At 30.8% G+C, this 21,658-nt stretch overlaps 4 protein-coding genes across 6 annotated transcripts; 1 reads left to right on the top strand and 3 right to left on the bottom strand.

Moving 5' to 3' along the window:
- The first annotated feature begins 2,259 nt into the window (after positions 1–2,259).
- LOC130951843 (protein SOB FIVE-LIKE 5-like) lies at positions 2,260–3,538 on the top strand. Of its 2 annotated transcripts, none has more exons than XM_057880585.1 (4): positions 2,260–2,790; positions 2,886–2,969; positions 3,076–3,149; positions 3,299–3,538. In XM_057880585.1, exons 1-4 carry the CDS (start codon positions 2,425–2,427, stop codon positions 3,330–3,332), a joined length of 558 nt encoding a protein of 185 aa, XP_057736568.1. In that variant the 5' UTR covers positions 2,260–2,424; the 3' UTR covers positions 3,333–3,538. The 2 variants fall into 2 exon arrangements, with proteins under 2 accessions (XP_057736568.1, XP_057736567.1); XM_057880584.1 differs by having other exon boundaries at positions 3,296–3,538.
- Positions 3,539–5,703: 2,165 nt separating this feature from the next.
- On the bottom strand, positions 5,704–7,410 carry LOC130951360 (uncharacterized). The gene is made up of 4 exons (XM_057880009.1): positions 7,078–7,410; positions 6,952–6,998; positions 6,700–6,802; positions 5,704–6,141 (listed from the first exon to the last, which is right to left on the bottom strand). Exons 1-4 carry the CDS (start codon positions 7,274–7,276, stop codon positions 6,074–6,076), a joined length of 417 nt encoding a protein of 138 aa, XP_057735992.1. The 5' UTR covers positions 7,277–7,410; the 3' UTR covers positions 5,704–6,073.
- A 3,982-nt stretch (positions 7,411–11,392) lies between these two features.
- On the bottom strand, positions 11,393–12,683 carry LOC130950203 (magnesium transporter MRS2-3). Its single transcript, XM_057878732.1, has 3 exons — positions 12,153–12,683; positions 11,798–11,965; positions 11,393–11,720 (listed from the first exon to the last, which is right to left on the bottom strand). Exons 1-3 carry the CDS (start codon positions 12,681–12,683, stop codon positions 11,445–11,447), a joined length of 975 nt encoding a protein of 324 aa, XP_057734715.1. The 3' UTR covers positions 11,393–11,444.
- A 2,371-nt stretch (positions 12,684–15,054) lies between these two features.
- On the bottom strand, positions 15,055–19,023 carry LOC130951747 (serine carboxypeptidase-like 18). 2 transcript variants are annotated; one of them, XM_057880455.1, is made up of 14 exons: positions 18,834–19,023; positions 18,431–18,709; positions 17,426–17,571; positions 17,266–17,348; positions 17,067–17,189; positions 16,767–16,869; positions 16,547–16,689; positions 16,371–16,457; positions 15,999–16,163; positions 15,829–15,900; positions 15,620–15,738; positions 15,415–15,528; positions 15,275–15,329; positions 15,055–15,170 (listed from the first exon to the last, which is right to left on the bottom strand). In XM_057880455.1, the coding sequence occupies exons 2-14, from the start codon at positions 18,703–18,705 to the stop codon at positions 15,087–15,089; spliced, it is 1,569 nt and encodes a 522-aa protein (XP_057736438.1). In that variant the 5' UTR covers positions 18,706–18,709; positions 18,834–19,023; the 3' UTR covers positions 15,055–15,086. The 2 variants fall into 2 exon arrangements, with proteins under 2 accessions (XP_057736438.1, XP_057736439.1); XM_057880456.1 differs by lacking the exons at positions 18,431–18,709; positions 18,834–19,023 and adding an exon at positions 17,830–18,170 and having other exon boundaries at positions 15,073–15,170.
- Positions 19,024–21,658: the final 2,635 nt, after the last annotated feature.

Raw genomic sequence — 21,658 nt, 5'->3', positions numbered from 1 at the left:
ATTATTATTAAATATTTTTATTAAATTGATTAATAATTTATTTTTAATAAAGTAGAATAAAATTGGTTTATTATAATTATAATAATAAATTCAATTATTTACATTATAATTATTAGACCCAATTTAATCCGATCGAATTACATAATCTAAATAGAATATTTTTGAATTTTTTGATAAAAAACAAATATATTTTTGATTTTTTGTTTTGTGGATATTTAAATTTCTAAAAATTAAAAAATACAATTAAATTTCGAAAAAAAATGAATTTATTGTTATGGTTATAAAAACAAATTGGTTTTATTTTAATTTGATAAGAAATTTAAAATAACCGGTTTATTAATACGTCCAATAATAATACAAAATATAAGCGTTTTTATAAAAAGATGAAAATCTCTATTATTAAATTGTTAAAAAATATATTTTTTACTTAAGTGTATTTGGTAAAATTTTAATAATAAAATAGGAATATTAGAAAAATAAAAAGGTATTTTTTATATTTTTAATATAATAAGTATTTTTATATTATTATACTCAGATGATTATTAGATAAAAAATTATTTTATATGAGATATTTAAATATAAAATTATTTTTATTTTTTTAAAAATTAAAAAATTTATTTAACAAATTTTTTTTTGTAGAAACTCACTTAAATAAATTTAAAAAAAACGATTTTTTTTTCTTATGACATGTTTAATTATTTTAATCATTGATAATTTAGTAGAAAAAAATGTGAATTATATTTGTATATATAAAATATTTGAATGAATAAAAAAAAGGAAAAAAGAATGGTAGCAGTGATTTTTTTTTAATGTGGAGGATGTAGATAAAAGGAGTTGGCATAAAAAGAGCACATTACATTTTGGGGGTGCAAGGTTGATAATAGTGGGTAAAGAGTGACAGAAGAAGAGGCTTAAGGGGTTTTCCTTAATCGCCACACATGATGGGCACATAAATAGAAATTCAGAGCTTTTAGCATGCATAGCAATATATGTACTGTTTACATTGATAACAGCATATTCTTTTTTCCATATATGAACACTGAATCCGATTTAGCATGTACTTAAAATCAAACCACATAATACACTACTCATCCAAATGTTGACCACTTGACTCCCAAATAAAAAATAGTGTACCTTACTAGTTATTAGTAGTGTTCATCCAAAAGCAGGCTCTAACTAAAGATACAGAAAGAGACACATGACTACTGCTCACATATCATATGCCTCTGTAGTTTCATAATAAATTAAATAAGAAATTATTTCAAGCATTTTAAAAGTACTGATATTTTATTAATTTTAGTTAAAATTCTAAAAGTTGAAATAATTATTTTTCCAGTACAGTAAAAATTTCAAAAATTTGAAAATTTAATCGAAATGTACAAAATATAATAAAATATATTTTTTAATTTTTTTAAATATTTTATTATTTTAAACCAATTAATTACTAAAATATTGTATTAATTTGACTATTTAATTAGTTTTTTATCAACCGATTATTTGTTTGAACCAGATTAGCCTGGTAACTGATTTGGTCTGATTTTTAAAATTATGCTTTTAGTTATTGATTTTAATAATAAATATATAAGATTAAAATGATTGAAATATCGATATTTTTTAAAATAATTTAAAATTTTATAATAAAATAAAAATAAAAATTTAAATACAGTCAATTTTACGTAAAATTGACCGCTAAAAATCGTTAAATAATTTAAATGATTTGACTAAATTTTTATCTAAGGATTTTTAGGGTTCGTTTGGGAAATTTTAGAAGTAACTTTTTTTAACTTTTGACTTATAAAAAGTAGTAATATTAATGTCTTGGTGCAATTTTTAAAACTAAATTATAACTTTCTAAGAAGCTATTTAGGAGTTTATAGAGAAGTTAAAAAAATGACTTCTCTCATAATACTTCTACTTTTCATCACATTTCTATAAAATAAACATTTTTAGAGTTAAAAATCCAAACACAAAATAACTTATTTATAAATTATTTTTAACAGAATCATTTATTATGTAAGTTATTTTATCAAAAGAAACTTATTTAAATTGGTTACCCAAACCAAACTGGACATTAGTTATCAACTTCACACAAAGTTTTCGCTTAAAATAAAATATAAGAAAATGAAATGGTTGGTTGTTTGTTTGTTTGTATTGAAGGGGGGATAGGTGTCGAAATACTGTAGAATGGAAATGGACGTGTAGTCTGTTTTGTGAAGAGGGTACACAGTGCCTCGCTGTCTACCATGTGAAGGGGTGGCCTCTCTTATAACCCTCTTCCAACTGGCACTTCTTTTCATTCACCACAAAATCCCACTCTCCCATTTCACTTCTTTTATTCTTACTAATTGTTCTTGCTCTTGGTGTTGGTGTTGGTGACTGAACTACAACCACCACCAAAACCATATTCTATTCTTTTTGAGCAAGATGAATGATGCAATGGCGGCTTCTGAATGCAGCAGTGGTGTTGAGTCTGGTTGGACTCTATATCTAGACCACTCTTACAGCATTAACCATAATAGTGGTTACTATGAAGAGGACAAGAGGAGGAACAAGCATGAGGACTCAACTGATGAGGAGGACTTGTCCATGGTTTCTGATGCTTCTTCTTGGCCTCCACATGATGACACTAATTATGATGAGAATCAGAATAATAATAATAATAATAATGGAGCCTTTTGTAATTCTGCTTCCAAAGCAGTGAAGCTCTCCAAGACCAAGAGGCAGAAGAAGGTTAAGGAGCCTTCTTATCTTCATGACACTGCTAGCTCTCATTTCTATGACCTCTCCACAGTATGTTTCAGCTTCCATCACTATACTTTCTTTCTTTCTTTATGTCTGTTCAATGTATATATGTTTGTTACTGATGCTTGTTCACAATGTTTCAGAACAAAGTTGATGATTCCAACCAACAAACTTACACACAGAGTATGCTAGATTGTTCACAAGGTTTCTCTGCCACTTATTTTCAGGTAACTCAGCTTATTCATTATTTAGTTATTATTTTAAAGATTTGATGTTGTTTTTGAAGGAGGTATAGCTAAAGTAGCTAATATCAATTGTGTCCTGTGATTGCAGAGGAAAACTTCATGCCAAGAACACTTTGGTTTCTTTCAACCATCTCTATCAGAAAATGAACTTCAAGAAAACAAGTAAGTTTTTTTTTTTTTTGGGTTATTTTTCTTTACATGGTAAAATAATTCTCAATTCATATGTAGCCTATACTAGAGAATTCTATTATTTTTAAAATAATTTTTATGTGATACTGATAATTCATTTTCATTCTTTGTTTAATTAGCAGCTGGTATGGTGGAAAAGGGATTGGAATGAGGTAAAAGAGGATGAGGGAGTTCAATCAACCTAATAGCTGCCTCTGCCATTGAAGTAGTTGCAGTGGAAGTTACTGAAAATCAATGGAGGGAGAATCATGGTGCTGTAGGAATTTTATTATATCCATAGGGGCCTTGTATCTTTCTTATCTTTTCTTTTCTTTTCTTTCTGGTAGCAATGTCAATGCAGTGGGAAACAACCAGAAAAGACAAGTTTAGGAATATATATAATATAAGAATATGATATATATATAAATATTTTTTATTTCAAAGTTTAATTTTGTCCAAATGGATGGTGCACACAAGCTACATAAGAAAACCATGCTCAATTTATGTGAGTAATGAAGAAGTACCAGCAACTCTTGTAGTAAAACACACAAAGATAAATATCTTACTTATTACATTGATACAAAAAAGAAAAGAACCCGGTCTTAACTTTCTCTGGCCTTAAAAAAAAAAATTTGCCATCTAATAATGACTTGTGAGAAAGAGCAGAGAGATTATAACTACAGATAACTGGGTTCACAATATGCATTGTTCGTTGTATTATTCTTAGCTAGATTTTGGCACAATGATATGGATAAATGCATTCAAACCATATCATAGGATATAATGGTCCAGATTTACATCCTTTTTTATTTTATTTTTCAGTAGAGCATGACAACAAAATGCTGCCGACTAAGTATATAGATACAAGATTTGCTGATAATTCAGATAAAGTCTATATGATTCTACTTTGATTAGGTAGGATCATTGTATTTTTATAATAGTGCAATAGATGTTAACATAACTTTATGTTATATATATAAAGAAAAAAAAGGTATATTAATTATTAAAAAAGATTGTATGCTGACTGCTCCAGTGAATCAAAATTAAGGTCTTAATCTGTTTTCAGAAAGAGACAAGATCAATATGATACTGAGTAGTATTGTTATGAAGGGATGGGCAATAAGGACATTGTACAAATATGAAGAGGGAAATGCAATGGCAACACTGATGTTGGAATATATCATATCTGTATCAGTAACTCTCTCTTAAACTCATGAGATCCTGCCTGAGATCTTCCTGACCCAAAAGAACATGCCCCATTTTGATTAGTTTGTCAACTTTATCTCTTTTGGAAGGATCCCCCCTATTTAAAAAATGCATGCTATGTGATGTTTGTTTATTTAGCTTTGCACCCTCCAATTCTGTCTGCTTTGTAGCTGTCATATAATAAGACTTGATGTCATCCACATTTGTGCCTTTCAAATTTTTTATTCCTTTGCTTATTCCTAGTCACTAGCTGGACTTGTGATTAAAAATAAAAATCTGATATGATCATATGAGTCCGGAAAGGTTGAAAAAGTATACAAAAGATGGCCACTGAGAATTTAGGATGTCAAAATTGTGATCTCCACCCACATGTGGGTTTGTCATAAACAATCTGCAAGTTAATTAATTAAATAATGGATAGAAATAATAGAAGAAGATAACATAAAGACAAACCATGAAAGACATAATAAAAGCTTCTAGAAAGAATGAAAAATAATATAAAAAGAAATGGAGAATGGTGATATTCATTGCCTCACTGCATTCCATACCAAATTAAAATGGATAATATAAGAATCCAAAAAGGGTGTGGGGGGAAACATTTTTGCCCTTCCAACCACCACCAAGACCAAACTCCTCTTTATCCTTTTGGAAACTGAGAAGGGTGCATGCTTTGCTTTGTTGCCTTCAAATAAGCCTCTCATATATGATCTTCTTTTATTTTATTTTTTTTTAATCTTTCTTATGACCATTTCCAATTTATTTGTGATGTTCCCGTTTCTTAAGACAAAGACCTTCTGAATTTCTGAGGATTATGCCAAGGACATGACTGTGGTACTACATACTAACATGTCTAGTGAGTAACAACAAACTCATTACGTCACTGCTAGAATCCATGTTATGCATGTATGGCTTTGGAACCAAACCACATTGTTCAGTTTTTTAAGACAGTAACAACCAACAACTAACAACTAGTATAATTGACAAATAAATTTTCCAATAGTCAATGCCTCTAATATTTAGAATTCTGTAGTAAGAACCTCACTTCAAATCACCAAGTAATTTTTACATTACTTTACTTCCAAGTAGAGGCTACTGATTCTGGAAACTCGTAGTCCTAGTAAAGTTTTATTATTGCTCACTCATTTGTGGAGTTTGAAAACAGAAACCTCCAATAATAGGACTCGTACCCTTTGGAAATTGGATTAGTGTTTGACTTGCCTTAAAATTCCATTATGTGAATACAAACAAAACATTGAAGGAAGATATGCATAACTTCATATACAGTAGTCTGGTACAAACTGCTAGCTACAGATTTGACTTTAGATATCTTCATTTGGACTCTTGAAATTTATAAATGAAGTTGACTCCAGAGCATAACAGGGGATGTGCCAAACTGTTCCAAAATCATGGGCAGGATAAGCACTATTAGAGTTGGTTAAGTATTTTGGAAATTAGTCACCAGTGGATTATATTTACTAGCCTGTATAAAGGTAGATTTCACTGTATGACTCTTTTGCTGTTCTATACATTTTCACTTTAGTTATTTTCATTGTTGGATCATCATGATGATCATAAACATGCCACAATTTTAATATGCAAGTTCTCACAGCATCAATCAGCACCCAAATTGTGAACTAAGAATGATGTTGAATTTTGACTTTTAATATGGTAACTGGTGAACCTAAACAGTAGCATATCATTCGGTAGTTGAGTCACTTTGGATTTTCAAGTAATTGAGGGTGACTTTTAGGCCTTAGTCCACCAATAATATCTGTTAGCCCTTTGAACAAGTCAAGGAAATCCCACTTAAGTTGGCTTATTATGCAACAAGTCATTGCTCCCAAGTCTCTCATACTCCATCTTTTTTAAGTTTCACTGACTGAAACACCTTACAAGAAAAGAAAGTGCCTCCCAAACATAATTACGTGTAACACAATACGTTTCAGTATGAAAATGGATGTTAGAAACAAGAGACTAAACTGGAGAAAGGATTTGTATATTATTGAGTATATTCAAGTTGTCTATTTAAGTTGTTTAGAATAATACAATATAGAAAGATATTTATAGGTGCTAAGAGAATCGAAATAATAAAGACGTAATATCCTATAATAAATATTTAGATATGCTAAATAATGCTAATTAATCCTAATTGATCCTAATTATATTCTAATAATGGATATGCAGTACAATTACTTGAAATGGTTGTATTTGGAATTGGTTGTAGAGTTCAATGATACAGGAAAACATCACAATCTACTAGCAAGCAACTTTAGCATTTGAAAAAGAAAAAGGGTGGAGTGATTATTTCACTTGTTACGTTGCAACCAATCAAGGATACCCTTTTCTGTATCCGAAAGCTGCTCATCATTCTTTGCCCTCAAAGTTCCTTCCATCAAATCGAAGTAATCCTTGTAGTTTCGCTTGTAATAACTCTCCAATCTCTGCAGCACAACACATGTTGATTCAAGAAAAATACATGCCATACACAAGCAATTATGAAACTTGTAAAGTTATATCGTGGCATTCAAATTCAATAACATCTAAATACATTACTTTCTGATGATAGCAGTGAGGAGGAAATTTAGCTTACCTCTTTGTCATTTTTATCCTTGTTTTCCTCTGATTTCTTGAGATATTCTGACAACAAAAGTATATACATAAAGTTGTTTGAGCAGTGCATGTACAAGTAATTAAAGAGAGATAAGTTTATGCATACTTTGAAGTAGCTGGGTCCTAGATTCGGGAACTTGGGTGGTGGCGATTAAAGTGGATAAGATCAGGCTTCTCCTTCCAAGTTGAACGTTGTTGGTAATGGTGGTTAACGTTGATGGTGGCTTTCGTTGGTGTGTCTTATGAAGTGCTTGAAGGTTGGAAGAAGCATACTTGTTTATTGTGACAGTTAGTGCCATCAACATGTTTTGTTCTGTTCAGCTCATCGCCATCGCATCATCACTCTTCTTTCTGCCTTACATACCTTTACTCTCTACAACCACTGGTTTCGGTTAATGGATAATGCGCCGCCACATGGGATCAACGGTCAAGATCTATAAGTTTTCATGCTAATCGTAGTGTGCGTCTGTTTTTGTTTTTGTTTTTTTGTTTTTTTTGGTTTTTGCTTTTTTTATTATTTTAAACTAATGTTAATATCTACTTATGTTCTGTACTAGAGAAAGTATGGAATGACTAGAATGAATAATGTGGATAATTATTTAAAATTGAAAGGTCAATTATAATTATAATTAAAATTTTTAAATTAATTATTTAATTAAAATTTTTTAAAATTTAAAAAATTAAAATTTACAGGTTAAGCCATTTTTATTACAGATTGCTATTTTTAATATTTTTATTTTTTTTCAATTTCCAATATTCTCTTTTGCTACCGCAACTTTACCTGTGCTGTTGTAACTACTGTCCCCGACAGAAAATTTTGATGTCTGTATTATCTTCTATCGATGCTACAGCGATTTCTCGCACACATTACTGTCACATCAAATTATGTTCTTTGTTTCTCCATATTCCGATAATCTCTGATCCCTTTCTTCTCGGCGCATACCCTCCTTCGCTTTGGCAACTCCCCGGCGGCAAAAATTTCAGTCACTATCGCAGCAGATTTTATTGACGCACCGGCCTATTCTAATTGCGATGCGCCAAGACAAAGCCATAGCCAACCAAGATGGCAAGTATGCCCGCTGTTTTTTTTTTTTTTTTTTTTTTTGGTCAAGGTATGCCCGCTGTTTGATCCCAAGCTTCTTCCGTCCATTCTCAAGTTCTTGCAAACCCAAACATTGTCTTCCAATGGTCACAACCTTTGCACTTGCGGCGCTGTTCCACATCCTTCTCTGTTGGCTTCTTGTATTTTGTTTGTTCTTTTGTTGGATTGTGTTCATTCATCTTCTTTTTCTCCTACTTCAATGGCCAATTTAAGATGGTCATTTTAGTAGGTATGCGAATAGCTATTTTAATTCTTATGTGGATGATTATTTTGATTGGATTGGTTTAGTTATATATAATTAAAATATGTTAGATGTTCAATTTATTAGGTATGCGGATGATTAATTTTGGAGTTAATTCTCAAAGTAGTTCATAAACTTGCACTCGAGCGTCAAAGTAATCCCTAAAATTAATAATTACTCAAATTCGTCTCCTGAAATTGCCCTCCGAGACTCATAGTAGTCCCTAAAATAATTTCTGTCCATCCTTACTATTAGAGAAGACTGAAACGACGTCGTTTTATATCATTTATTTAAAAAAAAGAAAAAAACACGCCCCTCTTCCCCGTCCCCTTTTCCTTTTCCTTTTCTCTTCCCCAACCCATCCCCATTTTCTCTTTCCCTTTTCTTTTCCCTTCTCCTTCCCCAATCTAAGGCATTTCCCCTTCTCCTTCTCATTCTCCAATCCGAGACCCTTTCCCAAACACATACCATAAATAGAAAACAAGTTATTCATCAAAAAGCTATTCTAGTAGTAAGAAGCTTTGTTGACGCAAGTATTAAGATCATTTCCCAAAATGAAGAACCAAGATCTGGATAGATTCCATTTTCACTAAATCAAAATGCAATAATTAATAAAAAAAAAAGAAAAAAAAGAGAGAGAGTGAGAGAAAGAGACACCCAACTGGCAAGATGAAGCAGTAAATATTTCCACGGATTTAGGTTGTTCCACCTTCATCAGCATGAATCTGGATTCTTTCTACCTGGTACATAATGAAAAATGTAATAAACTTATTGAATGATTAAAATCTTGACTACTAATAATAAGGAGAAGTGTGACAAACATACATAGCCGCATGTAAGTTTGCAAGCAACGGCGTAGCTTGCCTCATGAAGAAAGACGGTAACAAGCTTAAATGGGTGTGAGTAGTAAGGTTTTCAAGAGTGCAAATATAAGTACAGTGCAGACAACAACAGTGACAAGAACAGGTTGAGGAAGGGGCAGCGTGCGGCGCGGCTCAATACCGTGACGGAGGCCGGCGAGAAGCGGCTACAGAGAGAAAGGAAAAGGGAAGGGGAAGGGGAAGGGGAGGCTTGGGTTTTCTTTTTTTTTTTAATAACTACAAAACGACGTTGTTTCAGTCGTCTCCAATGACAAAGATGGATAGAAATTATTTTAGGGACTACTATGAGCCTCAAAGGGCAATTTCGAGAACGAATTTGGGTAATTATTAATTTTAGGGATCACTTTGATGATCGAATGAAAATTTAGGAACTACTACTTTGAGATTTAACTCTTATTTTTGTTTTTAAGTGGATGATTATTTTTATTAGGAGTGAGTGACACTGATGGCGACGTGTAACAAATCAAGTAGCGACGGTGAATGAGATGATTATCGATGAAAGTGGGGAGTGACCACCTATTGAAAAAGAAGAGGATATTAGAGTAAAATATTTTCGTAAACTAGAATTTAGAATGATTTTTTTTGAAATAATTAAGTGAATTTTTTAATTTAAATAATTTGTAAAATATTTTTTATTTTTTACATATATAAACTAAATCTACATCTCCTTATTTACATTGTTTAGATTTTTTATTGTCTTTATAACAGAGTATTATATACTATCTATACAAAATTAAAAAGAATATGATAGAGTTGGTATCTAATTTCTCTCAAAATAATTGTATTTTATCATAATTCTAGACATTCAATAAAGTATATAGTGAGTTTTGGCATTTTAGCAGCGTTAACATTTTTAATATTTAAAAAAGTATTATTTTTAAAAATCAATAGTTATATTAGCTAGATTCGTATAGATTATATATGTGAAATACAAAATCTTAGATTAAGAATATATAAAACAATATATAACATAAATATATTGTAATTAATTTGGAACCATTAAGATAAAAACATCTAAAATATTTTTTTTAAAAATATTTTTTAATAATTAAAATTTAATATATATAATCGATTAAATCGTGTTATTTTTGTCAAAATTAGGCTAGACAAATTGATTTGACCGAAAAAATAGTGAATCAAATGTTGAACTGGTCTAAATTAATATTATTTTTTATAAAAAATGACTACAATACCCTATTATAAAAAATGACTAAAATACTTCTATTATATATATTAATTTTGAGAATCCTAAATTCTAGTCTTTTATTTTTTTGTTGTCATAGGGTTTGGATTTAGAATTTTTAGAATTAATATATATAATAGGAGTATTTTAATCATTTTCTATTATAAGGGTATTATAGTCATTTTTTATTAAAAAATATTAACTTAAACCATTTCAAAATTTGATTCACCATTTTTTTGCTCAAATCAATTTGTCTAGCCTAATTTTGACAAAATAATACGATTTAATTGATTATATGTATAAAATTTAAATTATTAAAAAACATCTTTAAAAAAACATTTTAAATGTTTTTATCTCAATTAATTTTTTTGTGTATGTGTTATATTTTTTATTTTCAAATTATTATAATTAGGATAAAATATAACGTTTAGTTGCATTCAATGTTGTTCTTAACATTTTTTATTTGTGCCAAAATTATCTTCAACATTAATTTCATGTAAAATATTATGGACAAAATTAAGAACTTTTAGAGACAATTTGAACATAAATGGGTAGTGCTAGAGAGCTAGAGAGCCAATGACTTAAGTGTACAATGGTTAAATCTTTGGTCCATGAATAAAATGAACATCAAATTAAACTGATTTTGGGATTCACCAAGGATCGAACTCTTGACCTTTCAAATTTAGAACTCTAATACCATATCTGAAACCACTCATCCCAAAAACGTAACCTGACACGACAATGTAACACTAATGGTCATATCTCTAATACTTCTTAAACCTCCATTGTACACATTGTACGCTTAGGCCATTGGCTCCCTATACTTTCTCTAAATAAAAACGTTAAAAAACAAAATTAAATTAGAGACAATTAAATGAAATTCAACATTAAAAAGATTAAAAAAAAATAGCAAACTTAAGGAGAAAAAGTATATTTTAGCCGGTATATCTTGACACATAAGAGTGATGAAAAAATTAGAGCAATACTATGGCAATTATTTTGAAATAGCTGAAATTGAAGGCAGGCTACATGAAAAATTATTGTTTTGTCCAGAGAAGAGCAGTGGCTAATCCAGCAAGTGTTTGTGCCTGTACCAAACAATGGCAAAGACATAGAGGAATATGGAAGAAGCAACACAGCCACCTGCAATCCATGGAAGCAAGGCATGCTTTTGAAACAGGTCAATGTGAATGTTGATGGTAAAAATACCCACGACGGTAATGAAGGCCTCCGCAATGACATTTGCCGTGCCCACTCTCACTGCCATTTGCAGCAGCTTGTCCTGTTTCTCCTTCAGCATCGCCTTTATGTACTCCTCTGTTTCTTCCGCATACTCCCTCACCTTCATTCATCTTGTTAGCCATACATCATGCATATATACATAAATAATTTCAACTAAAAAGTTTTCAATTTTCGTACCGTGAATAATTTGTTGAGAGTTCCACCGATTTGCACAAGGTATGCTCCCAAGAGCATCTCAAGCTCCTCTACGTTGCTCACAGCATCTTCAGAACGTAACTTGTTTGTAAGATACATCTCAATCATGTTTTCATCATTATCCAGCAACCTCTCTAACTCATCCCTTACCTGTTGGAACATTAGCCTGCATTAGTTACATATTAATCACAAATTAGCACTAATCAATTTAAGGTGGAAATTCACCTCTAGTTGTCTTCACGTGAAGTTAATAATTAAGAACAATTATATCCTAATTTTTAACTATTAATTTCACGTGAAGACATCTGCACGTGAGTTTTCACCTTAATTTAATTACCTTATGAGCACGACAAGTAAGGGCAAGTAAGCGGTTCTTAATTTGGCGAACGCGCTCCAAATTGAGAATATTAATCTCTGAGGTTAGTTTATAGAAGGCGGTATGAGCTTCCTGGTGCAATATATTAGAGTGGTTTTCTAAGGCGGTGCAAGAAGCGTGAAGGCATGCTTCGAGAGCAACGAACTCAAATGGAAGGATGTTGGTGGATGAGGAGGGAGGGAGGATGATGCGGTTATGAAGGTGGTGAAGAAGGGAGACGAGAGAGGGATCCCTGGAGTTGAGGAAGAGAGCTTCATTGGCAGTGATGATGCATTTGATGTGCTCCAAGTTGATGACTATGGCGCACTCTCTGCCAGCTATGGTGGTCCTGCTGGAGGACGAGAGCATCCGCCTCAGGTCACGCGCCGCCACTCGCATCCTCCGCATTATCTCCTGCTTCCCTGCCTCCAACGACTCCATCTCTCCGCCAGCCCCCACCACTGCCACCGCCCACTCCCTTTTAATTCCTGATCTCCTCCTATTCATCATCATTATCCTTTCATGCATGCATTTTCTTGAGATTCGGTCTCTGTTGCTTTTTTTTTTAGGCGGGAATGTAACGCATGTCACCCACAATTTTCATTCTTGGATCTTGCTATAATACCAACAACGAAAGGGAAAGGTCAGCACATCAAAATTGATTTATTTTTAAGTATAGTTTTTTATTCTGATTTATTTCATATTTTTAAATATTAATAATTAATTAAAGATTAAAAATAATAAATTTTAATAATTTTTTAATATTTTTTATAATCAAAAATAAAATAGAGACTATAACCAACATCAATATTTAAATTAAATGATTTGATACTACTTTAATGAAATACGTAATATTTTTAGAGGAATGATAGAGCATCATTCGACTATCGGTTAGTCATTAATATTAAGAATAAGTTAAAATATATATTAAATTATTATATTAAAAAATTTAGATTAATGACAAAAACTAATTATTAAAAATAATAAATTTTAATAATTTTTTAATATTCTTTACATTTTTATATATGAATAATCACTTTTTTGTTAAATAATTATTATTAGATGAAAAATGTTATTTCTCTAATTAGATAATATTTAACATTAATACAAAAAATTAGGTTGTCTATAACAATTTCATTTTCACGTTCACTTTTTCCACGAATTGGCTTGTAGCATGACTAGTTAATTTTATTTTTTAATTCCTTCTATGTATTGTTAGCTACCTTTTTACGTTAGATATTTCGTTATTCCTTCCTATATTTCTCAAAACAATAATTAATATCAGATTCTTTCATTAATTAAAATTTCATTCGAGTTATAATTTGTTGACTATTTTAATAATTATTTTTATTTTATAAAAAATAATATTTCACAGACAATAAAAACTCAACCTAAAGTAATTTAAAAATATTTTATTTTATTTTATATTTTTTAATTATCATTTATTTTATTTTGTATTTTTTAGTTATCATTTATTTTGTTTTGCATTCTTTAATTGCTACTGAAATAATTAAATAATATTAAATATAATAAATATTTTTTTTTATTAAAAATAGGAAGACTCAAACCCACAACCTCTTAAATGAATATAAAAAACTATGTCATTTAAAGTATACTTCATTGACAAATATAATAAATATGAATGTTATATGAATAAAATTATAAATGTTAAATTAAATAAAGTAACTTTGAGTTATTATCTTTGTAGCATTACCAAATAATAATGCTTGGAAATCAACACTTTTAGTGTGAAAAAGAAAAAAAATAGTTAACAATATTTGAATGTTAAGAAAAATAAAATAAAAGTGTTGAATATCTAAAATTTTTCGTTTTGATAAACTAATTGACTCATCATTCATCAAAACATAAATTAAATTTGCTCATAAATTATTTAGACATCCATCTTTGTTATCCCTCTCTCTCCATACTTTTCTTCTTTAGAAAAAATAATGCACCATAAATTAAAAAGTTTGCACATTCAACTTTAAAAGCTGCACATCTAAAATATATGCTAATTGATTATTGATTGATTTTTATTATCCTGCTAATTTGTCCATATGTAATTTATCGAAAAATAAAAAGCACGCATTGTTAGCACTATTGTACATCATTGGATGAATTTAATCTTTGAGTTAATAACGATGTAATGATATTTTTTTTCTCTATCATTTTTTTACATTACTTTTTTCTAAGTGCATATTTTAGGTTCCGAAAATAATAAGACTAATGGATTTTATTTCATAGCATGAAATTAAAGGAGAAAGAGGGAATACAATGGTATTGAAATTATGGATGTGAAGAAACTAAAGTGTCACACTGGCTTCTAAAATCCATAGTAGAAATTAAACAAATTAAAAGGAGTAGTGTACAAATTAATTTAGAGAAATGCAGAGAATCATAATAGTTTAATAATCCAACAACATATTTTATTCTATATAATTTAAACATTAATAACTAAACAATAACAAAAAATAATAAAATTTGATAATTCTCAAATATTTTATCGTTGACCTAATAGATTACAATTTTATGATGTACGGACCCGAAATACGTTGATACACAAATTTTAGAATCTTATAAGATACGAGAACATGCATATATATAAAATATAAAGTATTTTTTGGATAAATCGTAATTATATTTTGATATTTTATTGATATTGAAATATAATTTATTTTTTTAATTATTTTTAATGTCTTATTTTAATTATATCAAGTATTTAAAATTTTTTTATTTTAATAAATAATAATATATATTATATCTAAATTTATTTTAAGAATACATGTTAAAAATAAGATTAGACACGCTGACACGTGATAGTAATTAAGACATAATTGGACATAACAGACACACGTGCACGTGTCAAACTAATATCAATGAGTATCGCATCCAAAATGTATTGCTTCATAGTTATAATTAGATAGGAAAACCAGCAAGCCACCTAGATATCATAGCAAGACTTTCTTCAGGCCTGTACTCAGGTGCGGTGTGTCCCCCTCCCTGCAGATAATAAATTTATTAATAATATTATTACATTATTTATTTTAATTTCTCCATAAGAAATTAAATCAGTGTGTCAAATATAATTAAATGCTTTATCTTGCCTTCACAGTTGCATACACCAGGTTATAATTCCCCTGTGTATACTGCAATGTATATCTACAGAAATACATGTTAGTTTATGTTTATGTTTTTATACACTTGTTAATTAGCAGAGGATGTAAATATAATCAAGTGTACTTACCCTCCTACTTGTCCACCTACATACCATGGTAACCAGTCTCGTTTGAACGACAAATTCAGAGATTTTATCCATGTCATTGTACCCAAATATGGAATAACTGCATCATGATCTCCACTGTATACTCCACATGGCGATGTGAATTTAATAATTAATTAGAGCTATAAACAATGTGTACGATGTATAATTGTGTAAATATATATTTTACCTGTAAATCAAAACTTTATAGTCTTTGTTAATAAGATACTTGTGATATGGTACAGTGCTTGTGACATCATAGGTGTAAGATAAACTCCGATTGCATCTGTTCCATTCCATCTTGATTCCCTAATAAATATTTTCATAACTTGATATAGTATGCAAATTAAATAGCATTGCTAATTTATTAGCGTATATAAATAATAATTAAATATTTACCTTCCGAACGTGAAGAGCTGTTTGAACTTCTCCATCGTTAGCCCAGATGTAAGAGAAGACGTAGTTGTAGGGCTAGAAGAACAAATCAGTTTAATTTACATCACCTTAATTAATTAAAAGCAGTAACAAGTGTTAGTAACTATATAATATATTGTTATTATTATATTTACCCGACACCAGGTTGGGGTGTGGTGAAAAGCGTTAGGAAAGAGGAGGTTCAATTGATTATGGTGTGTGAGATTACTAGGATCCCATCCAAATGCTTTAGCCTCTTTTGTGGCAGCATCAAAACAGTTTGGTTCTAATATTTGCGCTTTAAAAATATTCCTAACGCACTGCAAAATACATGAATTCAAATTAAAGTGCACCTCATTAAATAGTAGAACTAACTGTTTTTATGTAAAATTAATAGTTTAGAATCGTTCAATAATAAATTAATAATTTAATTAAATATGTCAAATTAATTAATAGTTCATTTTAATAAAGTGACTTAACAGAGTATTGTATGTGCACAAGAACATATATAATGAAGACGTGGCTACCTCGGACACAAGTTGGAGATTCTGGAAACATGCGGCATTGCTTGAGTCTACGTTTATGTATTGACCTTTGCAATTTGTTTTAGTTGCCTGCCATGAGTTTAACACAAGAAATTAATTAGAGGCACTAAGAAGATGTATTGAATGAATGAAGTAGGAAAAAGAAAAGTGGGTGGTACCTGATAGAGTTGATCGGAAATAAGGGCGAGTTTGTGATAGAATGGAATTCTCCAGTTTTTATCAACAGACAAATCTGTGACGGGGTTTCCCAGTATGTATCCCTTTAGATTCATTCTTCTTCCTCCTCCTTCACTCTCGTTTCCTTCAACAAATTAATTAATTATATTATTACGTGCATGTCACAGCAATGCAAGGCTAATTAATTATATATAGATATACCATCAGATATGGTCTTGACAAGAATAGGGAGGATGATGCCTGAGTAAGAATCGCCAGCTATGTATAGTGGATTCTTCTGGAACTTGGGATTGGACAAAAGCCACTGCATGCAATATTCAAATACCAAATTAGTAGAGAAATGTTAGAACATCATCAGAATTTATTATTTTTGACCATCAGTTGATTATTAATATTTAAAAATATGAGATAAAATATGTTATTAAATTACTATAAAAAAAATTGAGTTGATGACTAAGTGAAGTATTCGGATTGTTCAGCTTTTGTTAAAGTTAGTTATACCTTGCGCAAAAACTGGTAATTATGTGCAGCTGCTAAAGTATCAGTGACTCCATAAGATTCGGGATTTGTGGCATAAGAAAATCCAGTACCCACAGGGGCATCTATGAAGATCATGCTAGCTACCTGAAATAATAGAAAGAACGCATCATTTTTTAGTTGTTTGAGAAAGAGGAGGATAATTAATTAATTATTATATGACCTTTGTCCATGAGAATGGATTCAGCTTAAGGGTAGGTAATGTTCCGCTGCCTCTTGATTTGGCATAATCAAACATAAGCGGACCTGTATGTATACATAATGTATGAATTGTTTAAGAAATTGAAGAGGAATTACGGTTTTAATTTGTTTTGTGTAGTTACCTACTTCGAAGACGAGGCCAGAGAAACCAGAACAACCGGGGCCTCCAGTCAGCCAAAGCAAAAGAGGATCTTCCTCTGGATTCCTTTCTGATTCCACGAACCAATAGAATAGCTGCACGGATTCCATGTCCCCTACTCCCACGTAACTTTGCAATACAACATTATTAATTGATTATTAGCTAAATTACATTATGAGAAATATTAGGGATATCAGAGTTTGTTGTTATTCGCTATCACTTAACTGTCAACTCAATTTCTTTAGTCGAGTTTCTTTAGCATAGTAATCCAACAACATACTTTATCCCATTAACGACTATCTAATGGTTAAATACAATAAATTTTAATGACTCTTAGCATTCTTCTTAAATTATATAGATGATTAATAAGAAAACAGAGTAGCTAACCCAGTTTGAAGGTTAAAAGGCAGTTTGCCAGGGAAGCCAGGAAGGGTGTCAACAGGTTTAGAAGAACTGACAGTGATGACAAGAACGAGAATGAGAATGAGCACGAGGATCGTCATGTTAGTTAGTTTCCTGAATGCCATGGTAGATAGCAACTTGAGTTGAGCTTGAGCTTCAGACTTATAGTGCCTGTTACTTAACCGTCTCACCACACTTCCAACTACCACTCTTTCTACCTAACTTGTTATCATAATTTCCATGCAAATCTCTGAAGCTAAGGTTGGTATTTAGTGACTTGGTTGTTGAATCAGTGCAAGCAAGATTGAATTAGCATGTATTCATGATTAAAGATTCTACTAGTAGATATATCAAATAAAATAGTGAACATGAATAACAATACATATAGCATGCAAATACCAACAATTTATACATATATATATAAATCCATCACATACAAAATCTAGATAGATATAACATATGCAAAACACATGGCAAAGCTATATATGGACGAGGTGAATCATAAATTAAGAGAATTGCGCCTTCAATTGAAGTTCTTGTTTGAATTCATGAATAATGCAGAGGGCGGTTGTTGAGAAGAAGATACATTATTGCTTCTTGTTCATCATCATTATTATAGCAGCTCATCATTTTCTTCTCTCTTCTTTGCTTCCTGTGCACAACAACCCTGGTTTCTTCAGGAATGGCATGAACAAGAGCAGGACTAAGAGCACCTCCATTATTATTACCAGCATAACCGCCATAACCTCCAGCACATTCCACCACACCCTTCATGTATAATTGCCTTGCTTTGTTCAGAATCCTAAACGGTGCTATCATGTATTGCTTCAACTTGCTTTCCTTCCTTCCTTCCTTCGTCATCTACCTGCAACTCATCACAATCAATAGCAATGAGCAATGTAATACATGAAGATTGAAGAGTGGACTAATTGTAATTACAATTAATTAATTAATTAATTAAAATGTCTCTTCATATATGCTAAGTTTACTCTTTAAATTGGTATGGACGGCAAGGTTGGGAGACTCGAAGAGCATACAAAGGGACGCTCTAATCTCTGGATCTTAGCTTCTCTAACTCAACCTATAATATAATTAAAGCCACAATTCAAATACTAATAACTGAAGCTAAGTGTGTTAGACAACAAACACCATAATAATTTTGTAATTTCGGTGGCAAAGAATATATGACGAGAAAGGATTTGGATTCTCTAAAGTTTGAATTTCACTTTAGAAAATAAAGTGTGATCTCTCACCATTGATTGCATAAGTGGGACCAAGAATAAATATGAAAGAGAAACTATTCAAAGGTAAAAGATCATACTTTACTCTCTAAAGTGAAATTCAAACTTTAGAAGATCCAAATCCGACGAGAAATGTTAGAGAACTATCAATGTTTAAAAATATGAGATAAAGTATATTGTTGAATTATTAAATTAAAAGAATTATACTAAAAAAATAATAAATTCTGATATCACCTAACATTTTTAGTATATTACGATATACGATGTACAGATTTGGGTATCTTGTGTGTGTATAGAAAAAGTCAGTTTGCGCAAATAGCGTGCCATATATATTTTTAAAACGAATGATAGCCTCATGAATAAATTCCTTAAATGGAAGAATTGGATTATATTTAATATGACGTTACGTTTACTAACGAGAAAGTGAGAGTGAATTAGTGATCCATATGTGCCAACTAACTTTCTAACATTCTCGTTCCGACATTTTTAATTATAAGAGAAAGAAATAATCATCTACATGAAGATATCAGTGAGACGATATATGTTCAATTTTAGTTTGTTTATCATATTCAAAGTGGTGGAAATTCAGATGAAGTCGACTTCACGTGAAGTTGATACATGAGAGCCGTTGGATAAAAATTTAGTCAAATCAGTCAAATCATCTAACAGCTCTCAAGTATCAACTTCACGTGAAGTCGACTTCACCTGAGTTTTCACCATTCAAAGTTATTCATCGGCGTGGTATCTGCACCATGAGTGCAAATAACATACGGGGAGTGCTAGGGGAACAATGATTATCTTGAACAACATGAACAATCACTAATCAAATACAAGTACACTACACCTTAATTTAATGCTACTCATTAAATTTACTCTTTTAACCCTATTAATTCACATTGTAAACACATTGTTCAAAAATGTTATCAGTTACCTATAGTTTCCATAACATTATTACCACTGTTCCTTCTTTTTTGCATTGCACAGTATTGGGCTCCAATTTTATTTTACTATATGGCCCTTTTGAAGACACTTCCAATTTTGTTGCATTTGCTAAGCCCATTATATGTTACAATCTTGGGAAGATGTGTTTTCTTTTTCCGGTGACCAAGAAAAAAAAAACGAGTTTATCTTCCTGTACAAGGAGGAATTAACTCTAGTAATGATCTCGAAATCAAACCAACTTGGTTGGTCGAGTGATCAGTTCACTTATTTGTTTAAACAAGTATTGGAGGTTTAAATTTCGCCTTGTATATGTAGCAACTAATTGACTAGCGACAGACCTTTAAATAGAGCTCAGATCTGTTATGAATTAGTCCTTGACCTGTCGAACTAGAGGATACTGTAGGCAACAAAAAAAAATCTCAAAATCAAGAATTGTCAACCTTCAAAATATATCATAGCATAATATCATGTTTTAGAGGAGTTTTTTCAACAATATGAAACAATCTACATACGTGTTTTGTCTTTTGTGATTAGTCAAGTAGCATTTGCACTAGCTAGTTCCACAAAAATTATTTATATATTTGAATTGGACTCACCATTTAATTAGGTAGGCCTATCTTATATTCTTATTGACCTTGTTCTATGGCTGAAAGGCCACTTTCCGATCCGGCGGTCATTATTAACAAGTATACTAATTAAATTAAATCACTTTTATAATCACAATTATCTCTAACCTCTTTTCTCTCTATCATGACCATCAATAATACAGCCTGCCATTTAGGCAGGAAGGAACATCAGCAGATAACAATATTATGTTCTAACAATTAATAGATGGATATATAATAATATATGATCCAAAAATTAATTGCCAAATAAAGCTATTACAAAGATTGTTGTTTTGTTGCCAACGAGTTATAACTCAAATGACATAATCTCTCCATCCTCATTTAGAGGTTTCAGATTGAGTCTCACTCCTAACTTTAAAAAAAATTATTGTTTTGTTTTACATAATTACAAGGACAGTTTGTTTACATAAATGGAAATAGCATAAAAAATACCAAATTTCTCAAATTAGAGGATTTAAATTCAGAAGATAGAGGGAGTGGTGAATGAATGTTACATAAGGAAGGTGATGATTAAGAGATAGGGGTGGTTTTGCCAGGGCGATCAGCAGCCTTAAGAGTCTTGTCGATAAGGTTGCGAGCCTTTCTGCTTCGGATCTCAACCTTCACACTCGCACTCTTATCGATTTTTATGTATGGTTTCTTCTTCTTCTTCTTCGTTAGCTTCAGCTTGCTCACCTGAGACTTTATCGTCTCCAACAGGTTCTCCATCATCATCTCCTTTTGATCTGCGATGCTCGATCGATGTTCCTTCTCTTCAATTAGCACTTGAATCAATCAATCAACTTTATGTATGTGTGGTTGAGTGAATCATAATGCATGCACTGAGTGCTGCGCATCTAAGCAATGCTTTATAGATACTCTACTTCTCTAAATAAATGCTGTATTTATTTATGATCTGTATGTACGTAATCACTAACTTCTTCCATTCAACGTTTTTTTTTTAATTATTATTTATTATTTTTAATTAAAAAAGATATATTTACTTTATATGTTATACGGAATGAA

The sequence above is a fragment of the Arachis stenosperma genome, chromosome 9 (genome assembly GCF_014773155.1).
Source record: "Arachis stenosperma cultivar V10309 chromosome 9, arast.V10309.gnm1.PFL2, whole genome shotgun sequence".
In the NCBI taxonomy this organism is placed as follows: domain Eukaryota; kingdom Viridiplantae; phylum Streptophyta; class Magnoliopsida; order Fabales; family Fabaceae; genus Arachis; species Arachis stenosperma.
The sequence above is the reverse complement of the archived record's forward strand: the minus strand, read 5'-3'. Positions and strand labels throughout refer to the sequence as shown.

Excerpts from the sequence above, each read along its gene's own strand:
- LOC130951843 (XM_057880584.1), top strand. The coding sequence starts at position 2,425 with ATGAATGATGCAATGGCGGCTTCTGAATGCAGCAGTGGTGTTGAGTCT. Across the intron at positions 2,791-2,885 it reads ATTTCTATGACCTCTCCACA|AACAAAGTTGATGATTCCAA; the intron begins GTATGTTTCAGC and ends ACAATGTTTCAG. Across the intron at positions 2,970-3,075 it reads TCTCTGCCACTTATTTTCAG|AGGAAAACTTCATGCCAAGA; the intron begins GTAACTCAGCTT and ends CTGTGATTGCAG.
- LOC130951360 (XM_057880009.1), bottom strand. The coding sequence starts at position 7,276 with ATGTTGATGGCACTAACTGTCACAATAAACAAGTATGCTTCTTCCAAC. Across the intron at positions 6,803-6,951 it reads AGGATAAAAATGACAAAGAG|AGATTGGAGAGTTATTACAA; the intron begins GTAAGCTAAATT and ends GTTGTGCTGCAG. Across the intron at positions 6,142-6,699 it reads GCTTTCGGATACAGAAAAGG|GGCTAACAGATATTATTGGT; the intron begins GTATCCTTGATT and ends ACTTGTTCAAAG.
- LOC130950203 (XM_057878732.1), bottom strand. The coding sequence starts at position 12,683 with ATGATGATGAATAGGAGGAGATCAGGAATTAAAAGGGAGTGGGCGGTG. Across the intron at positions 11,966-12,152 it reads TTACTTGTCGTGCTCATAAG|GTAAGGGATGAGTTAGAGAG; the intron begins GTAATTAAATTA and ends ATGTTCCAACAG. Across the intron at positions 11,721-11,797 it reads CTCTCAACAAATTATTCACG|GTGAGGGAGTATGCGGAAGA; the intron begins GTACGAAAATTG and ends AGATGAATGAAG.
- LOC130951747 (XM_057880455.1), bottom strand. The coding sequence starts at position 18,705 with ATGACGAAGGAAGGAAGGAAGGAAAGCAAGTTGAAGCAATACATGATA. Across the intron at positions 16,164-16,370 it reads ATCTCCAACTTGTGTCCGAG|TGCGTTAGGAATATTTTTAA; the intron begins GTAGCCACGTCT and ends TGTATTTTGCAG. Across the intron at positions 15,171-15,274 it reads TGGTGTATGCAACTGTGAAG|GGAGGGGGACACACCGCACC; the intron begins GCAAGATAAAGC and ends TATTATCTGCAG.